The sequence below is a fragment of the Epinephelus moara genome, chromosome 14 (genome assembly GCF_006386435.1).
Source record: "Epinephelus moara isolate mb chromosome 14, YSFRI_EMoa_1.0, whole genome shotgun sequence".
NCBI classification, from domain to species: domain Eukaryota; kingdom Metazoa; phylum Chordata; class Actinopteri; order Perciformes; family Serranidae; genus Epinephelus; species Epinephelus moara.
The window spans coordinates 34788120-34796045 of record NC_065519.1 but is presented as its reverse complement, the minus strand read 5'-3'; the positions used below and the strand labels follow the sequence as shown (position 1 = coordinate 34796045).

At 40.9% G+C, this 7926-nt stretch overlaps 1 protein-coding gene across 1 annotated transcript in view; it reads left to right on the top strand.

Annotated features, from left to right (window-relative positions):
• The window catches only part of kif6 (kinesin family member 6), an 86250-nt gene that overhangs the window by 55005 nt on the left and 23319 nt on the right, over window positions 1-7926 (top strand). The window contains exon 13 of the mRNA XM_050061952.1: window positions 205-402. Coding sequence (XP_049917909.1) covers window positions 205-402 — 198 coding nt within the window. The remainder of the gene's footprint in view (window positions 1-204; window positions 403-7926) is intronic.

Below are 7926 nucleotides of genomic sequence, written 5' to 3'. Positions count from 1 at the left end.
CGGCAGTATTTTGAATTTGAGTGCAGTAACCGTTTTGGCCACATTCTTACATACAGCACCTTTAAGTTGTGACATTTTAAGCACTGAACATCAGTTGAAACAGGTGCTTTGATATTCATGTGCAATTGAGTGAACAATCTCTTTTTCCATCCAGTACTTTGTCCAAAGGAAAGACGAGTAGAGTCCTTAACTTAGTGCCTACAGGTGTCCTTGTTAGGATGTTGAAGAAGGAGAAGAAAAGGGCCCAGGATGCTGCTGCTCAGCTGGCTGACATCACCAACGGACATAGCCTGGCCTCCCGGAGTGCCTCGAGGTTGTCAACAACGCCATCACTAAGGGAAGGAAACACAGACACCATCTCAGCTGATCATGAGGGACGAGCTATACAGTACATGAAAAGAGGTACTTGAAGAAACTTTAGTTTTTCATTTTATTTTGTTTTTTGTGCACAAACATTTTGAAATTCAAAGATTTAAGATGGTTTTACAGCCTCCAGATGTGGCGTGATAGGAATATGGTGTAACTCTCTTTGCAATACAAAATGGGGTCTATCTAGCCATGCAGATAGGGTTTTGAGGTATCAGACTTCGCTTCCACCCCAGTTCCAATAAAAGCTGTCCACAGCAATGTGAGCTAGCAGGGACATTGTCTCTGGAAAAAAACGTTGCTGTTGAATCTTTGAAATGTCTTTTTGCCTGCTGCAAGCTCTGCGAAAAACATCACGCCCACTTTTATTTTATCAGGGTGGTATCAGAACTGTGGTTAATAACAATCTGCGTGGTTATATAATGTCTTTAATTCACACTTTTGTTTGTTGTTTTTATTGTTGTTTGTATTGGGTGAACCAGATCTTTATAATTGCACCGTTCAAGCAGCTTGGTATCTCAGTGGTTTTTATTGTCATCTCACAGCAAAAAGGTTCTACCAGGTCCAACTGTGGCCTTTCTGTGAGGAGCATGCACTGTCCGTGTTCTCATATGCATTTTAGGTATAAGGTGATACTCCTCAGAAATGGAGTTGGTCCTTAGCGCTGCACTGTTGCTGCTCACTGCTACTAAATAGTAAGATTGGTCAAAAGTATCCAATGGGAACTAGTAAAGCACTGGTATAAATTAAACACTTTTTCCAGATGTTTATTCCATTGAACATGACAGTTTGTCTGACCTGGAAGAAGTAAGGACTTTGTTATAAATCAGGCACTAAGAGTACAGACACATAATCTTTCTCAATTGAAATGCGGTCATAGTGATTTTCAGTGTGCCTGTGGGGCATGACAAATCCTTGATTTCTGGATTTCACTGCACAGCGAAGAGACTGACATCCCACAGCTCCCAACATTGTCTTATTTCTAAACAGTGTCATCAGTGGGATTGCATGATGTATCGGGAGTTTCCTTTCAGAGGTCATTCAAGTGTCTTAGTGTAATCGTGTCGGCAGTTCAACATTGGACAGTACAGAATATTGAACCTGTAATTTGCTACTGATGAGTTTAAACCTATAATACTTACTGGAACCTGAAGCAGAGACCAGAGGGTCAAGAATGCTGTAATGTAAACACAAGAGACACTACTCAGACCTGACTGGGATAACATATCTGGATCCACTTCATTTGAGAAAACATCTAATACAAGGATACATATGCTTATATACTGTATCTCATATAACCAAATATGCCAGAGGATATTTAAAATGGGTGTTTTTTGGTGCATATATACAAATATTTTGCAAATATGATCTAATTAAATGGTTTTCTCAGTTCCAGACTCAGTAACTGACAGATTACTTTCACATGTGGTCTTGAATTGAGTGTTATCACAATGTTGCAGTTGATTAGCTTATCCCCATGTAGTTTTGCCATGGCACGTCTCTTCAGAGGGTCTAGACTTTAATGAAAGTACAATAAAGTCTCAGAGATGGCAGAGTTAGTAGCAGAGGCTTCAGACTGCAACCTCTCTTGGATTGTCAGTCTTCTTGTAACTTTCTTAGACATGAACTTGGTCTAAATGTAACAGGAATGTGGACTCTGCTGACAGTCAAGCCAATCAAGCTTTGGAATATACTCCCTAACCAGCGGCAGCATTTATTTGGCTTTTCCTGTTTAATTTTGGTTAAGTGGAGCCTTAAGTGTGATGATAAACCTGAGCCCTTATAACGAGCTCGGTCATAGCCATCGGGCACAGGAGTATGAGCCAGCAACTCATCACACTGAGGCCGCGCTCCTGTCTGTGCTAACCACAGCTCCCTCATCCTTTTCGACATTTTTGTGTAATGGTGCCCAGTGCGGTAATAAGGCCAGCAGAGAGGTAATTGCAAACAGGGTCTCTGAAAGAAGAGCCTATTAAAAAACAAACACATGTTTGAACTCGGTCCAGTGAGAATTAGTAAGCGAATCAGTCATTCATCGAATGGACAATGAGGAGCACTGTGATGGATGGCCATAAAGCTGTGGTCTATAAAACCACTGATAAATGATGTGCCATATGTGTTAGTCTCTCCCAATGGTTTGTTATCAAATAGGGAGCGAGCATGATCATTTGGGTCATCTCACCAGACGATTTGTTTTCACCTGCCCCCGCAAGTTCTCTTTCTTTCTCTCTTTCCGATTTTATGGGTCGTGATGACCTCTACGGGTTCGGCTTCCATTTGGTTGACCTTTGACTGAGTGGCATCTGCTGCTTTACAACCACATACTTAGACAATGATGACTATTTTATAATGCTGTCTGTTTGTGTTTTATCAGCCCAGTCGCCAGAAGAAAATGTTGACATTGTACATTTCTGCAAACCACAAATACATTACATTTGCAGATTTCATATCATATCAGTGTTTCTAAAGTGGCATAGTATATGAACTGACTTTGTCATCTGAAGGAGGGGGAGATGGTGAATAGCGTAACACCCAGGCAAGATGCCGACCAAGCTGCAGACCACTGTTCGAGACCAACAAACAACACTGGTTGTGATTAAGAGTGTCATTGCTGTGTTTACAGCAGCTTTTTAGGCACCAAACGTGGGTGTTTTGTAGCGACCTGTTGCTGTTTTTCAGACGAGGATAATGCAACAAAAAGCAGTTGTTTTTTACTGAGATGTCACTGTCTGTCCTGCTGGATTAGTGCCACAAAGGTGGTCATTTTTCACTGAGACATCGCTGCTTTTCCGGCTGGGATAGAGGCACAAATAGCGGTTTTTACTGACAGGTTGTGTTTGCTGCAGGGATTGTGCCCCCAAAAACTGGGTTAGGGGGGGCCAAAACGTGATCTATTCCAAACATAACCAAGTGGTTTTTGTGCCTAAACCTAACCCCACAGTGTTACTTTCTGTTGGCGATTGGGATGGGTTTTATATATTGCAGTATATGATCTTAAAAGAATAGTATGCTTTATGTTTACTGCAAATTTAATGCTCACGTTTTTACAGTGTCTAATGGTCCACATGACAAGAACCATAAACACCTACATGACCTACAGTATTTGAGTTGGTCTGATTTGCTGAATGCAATCCACAAAAGAGTTAAACTAAATCCAAACATTGAAATATGACATGTAAATAATCCAGCTGTTTGGTGATCAAATACGAGAGGATACGGGTTGTTTCTGTCGGACTCACAAACACAAGTCATTGTGAAGAATCATCTAGGCTGTCATCATAATTCTTGAGTTCCTGAATAAAAGTTACTTTTGGCTAGGACACACAAAAAGTCAGCAGTACCGCCCTCAAAATGACATTTTCACGGCTGTTTCCTCCCATATTTAGTGATAGCTTATTGCATTTCATAGCCTACAAATAAAAGAAAACTGTTGACTTTGTGGAAATAGGCCCCTAGATGATTTTGACATACTGTAGGAACGGTAACTGCTAAGTGTACATGATGATCCCTAGACTTTGTTTGTGTAGCCCTCAAACATTTCTTTTTTTTTTTTAAAGATATTTTTAGCCTTTATTTGATAGGGCAGTCAAGCGTGAAAGGGGGAGAGAGAGAGAGAGGGAGTGACATGCAGCAAAGNTAACTGCTAAGTGTACATGATGATCCCTAGACTTTGTTTGTGTAGCCCTCAAACATTTCTTTTTTTTTTTTAAAGATATTTTTAAGGGCATTTTTAGCCTTTATTTGATAGGGCAGTCAAGCGTGAAAGGGGGAGAGAGAGAGGGAGTGACATGCAGCAAAGGGCCACAGGCTGGAGTCGAACTCAGGCTGCTGTGGCAACAGCCTTGTACATGGAGCGCCTGCTCTACCACTAAGCCACCGACGCCCCAGCCCTCAAACATTTCTGTGTGATCACCTACTCCTACGCCTTACTTTTAACGAGAATTTACTATCGCACTTTCATTTATGAAGTGCTAACAACATGGACAGTGGGTTCAGCTACAGCACATATGATTCTAGTAGATGTCCTATTATAGATATCAACACTTAAGTTTCATAATTTTCACAGGGGATCTTTCAAATCAGTGGCTGTTATGTCTGCTTAAAATCACTTAGTGTCACTTTGCCATTAGTTTGGGTGTTAGTGGGAATCAAATGAAGTTTTGGTCAATCCCACAGCATATGAATTAATGTAGCAGGTGCCAGCTTGCAATGATCACATGTCGGGCTCAACTCAGATTTTACCTTTGATAAATGAGACTTGGTCTAGTGAAGCTAATGTACTGTTTAGAGTTGTATCGTCACTTCCCTCATACATTAATTATGTATTCTGTTTTTTCAAGAACTTTGTCTGGAGAAGTTAAAATATTTCTGTTCCCAAATCATCCTCACAATCCCCTGGACAGATTTAAGAGGCATACTAACCTGTGAATATTTCACATCAAAACTATTCATACCAGTGGAGATGCAACAGGTCTGCCATCGTCGTGACACTGCTGTGACATCCGTTTCACGCAACATGATTGGCTGATGCCTTTATTTGCAGTACGAAAGCTCACAAAATTGACCTCGTTTTGATGAAAAAAAATTACAGCGATTTTTCCCAGTGTAACATTTTCGTTTTGTGTGAAAGTACTTGTAACAAAAACAATTTGAAGAAATAAAAAGGCCTGCAGTATGTAAAGGTCTTTGCACACAGACTGTACAGTGACTTAATCACGTACTTTTGCCAACAGCTTTGTATCTCATCGTCCAGTCTGTTGTGGAAAAGTTGCTAACCCCTCAAATATTCCCAGATCAAGCAGTCCCTTGCTAGCAGTTACATGTCCAGTCTGGAATGTTCACCCACTTTTCTCACACTTTCTGTCCCTTTCTGCTCTGTTTGCAACCAGCGATGTGGGAGAACACACTCCATCAGCTGTTGATTAGCAGTGAAAGCTTGATGCTGTCCAGAGAGGCTCTGCACTTTGGGAAGCAAAGGCTTTAAGAACACACTGAGCAGTTCCAGGAGGATCAGAGAAGACACTTCTCACACTTAAATATATCTGACTTTTACAGTGTGGAGTCCTGGAGCACACCTGGTGTCAAGGATTTTTTTTTTAAAGCACCAGTTAATACTACAGTGTCAAAAGCTTTTGCAAGAGGCCATTACATTGTTTCATATTGAATTCCTCTTAAATATGCAAAATGTGCAAATATTAGAAACACACAGTTGTTTCATACAGTGCACTGTTATATATCTTGTGCTCCACATCTGGAGCGCCTATTTTCCATGACCCACTTGGAGACTCATAACCAAACTATATGCACATTAGATCATTGTTCTTTACTTGGTCCTAATTCAAAACAAATGCCCTACACTTATCCTTTCCTCATGCTCGATGGGTCACTGAATGTTTATGTATGTTTTAATTTAGGTTTAATCTGAGGGCGCCGCTGCTGTAGCCAACAGCCTGTATGGTTACGGTGAGGGTAATTGCTGTCCCCTGAAGATTATCTGTAAATGTAATGATGATGACCTTTCCATGGAAACCATTCATGCTGATTGAATGGCGTATAATCGACTCCTCTTTCCATAATGCATCCTTCTGTACTGGCTCTTAGCTTTGCCAGCACAGAATAAAACATGAACATTAGGGATTTTATTTTTCTTTCTTCCTGATGACCACTGTCTCTGCGGAAGCAGTCAGCACACATAACAAGACTACTCTGAGATGCCGCTGTGAGTTTTCCTGAGGTTAATTTATTGTCTTCAGATGAACCGTGTCTTCTGCTTGTGCTCCTGCAGTAAGATTGTTTTTATAGTGTAAAAAGTTCTCTAATGGATGGACAAGGTGTTCCTGTTGTAGTTCAGGCTGGTGAAGCCTTGTATTAAGCCCATAGAAAGTCAAAGGAGACTTGAGACTTACAGGGAGATTTAGATCTTACTGTAAATCCTGCTTGCATGTAATGAGACGCTGATGGTTCTACCAGGCCCTCCACACGTTTCTGTGATCTAAGCAGTAGCCTGAGACAAAAGGACACCTCAGTAAGTCAAATACTATTGTCCCCTGCAGGAGGCCACAGTAGTGGTACATACAATGTACCAAAAATATTATTTTCGCATCAAAAGTGCAATGTATAATACCCAAGCAACATGTATATTTTTAGTCTCTATAGCTAATTTTCCCATTCATGACAACTGTGTGTAGGGGGGTATATAACCCATCTGTTTACATTTTATTGAGGCTTAAAGTTACTCATATTTAAGGCGCAGCTGCAGCTCCACCCTTTTGTCCAAATTTGGTCACCTCTGGCTCTAAAAAACAAGAGAGCAACATTTGAAAACTCGAGGTTTCAACACGGGAGTCCACACACCAGTGGGTGATTTCAAGGTATTTTGTACAGTCTATGATAATGCCAAGTCACATGCTCCAAAGTTATGGGGGCCAGCCTTTCACCTCCGGGCCGACTCCTAGCTAACAGCAGGGTAAAAATAAGTAATATTCGACCAAATTTGTGAAATTCTAAGAGCTGGTCCAACTTATACTGCGGGTGTTTTGAATGATAAAAAAGGTTTGGTTGCCAATAGCTTCAGTCCTCTTTTTGTTCACAGTACTCCCTTAAAAAATGGGTTTCATCCAGATGGGTGTAGTTTTGCAGGATGTAGCAGTGCACGTTTCGCTTGTAGCAGCTGCAGCTCCATGACTATGCAGTCTCAGCCCGTGCTCTGAGTGTGCATTGATACTTTATATGGTAACGTATGTGCACCTTTGTAAGAATGCATAACAAAATTCCTGAATTATTCAAGTTATTGATGCAAGATACTCCACTGATATCAGAATACAAAGATTTTTGTTGTTCAACATAATTTAGTCCTAAATGTCAAAATATTTAAGCGCTGTTGAGTTGTACATATTTTCCAGCAAAATGTTATGATAGTCAATTTGAGACTTCATCAGCAGTTAGGTTAAAGTCATTTGGAAATCTGAGGAAGGTCTAGTTGCGGTTGCAGCCATGCCAGCAGTACAAGGAGCAAAACTCTAAGTGTATTTTTATAAATTGGTGATCACAAAAAATAAAATCATCTCTGTTTGAAATTACAGTTAGGCAGGAGGTCTCCTGTAGTTTAATCTTGTGGTTAAGGCTAAGATTAGGTTAATAAACGGCTTTTTAGGTAACAGTTTTTGCTAGCTTATCCAAAAAGTGGCGAGACTACCAACGACCCAGTGCGAGCTGACAAGAACATCAGGCACACAACCCTCTGTGTGATGGAGGATGTAAGGCACCGCCTCTGGTGAAACTCTGTTTTGGGGGAGTCCCTTGTGTTTACTGTGCCACTAAATGAGAGCTGTACCTTCAGCTCGGACAGTTAGACTGCTTTGTCTTCTTACGTTGGACTGAGGGCAGACTGGACGCTACAGTGACTCAGTAGCACCTCTCAAGGAATAAGTGCTATGAGACAAGACGGGGCCGAGGCCAGCTGGTCAGTGATGTCATTTCAGTAGATATCTTAAAGTAACACAGGGACGTCTTTAACATAAAGTCAAAACTGTTACTTCTTCACTCTCTATTGATTATGGT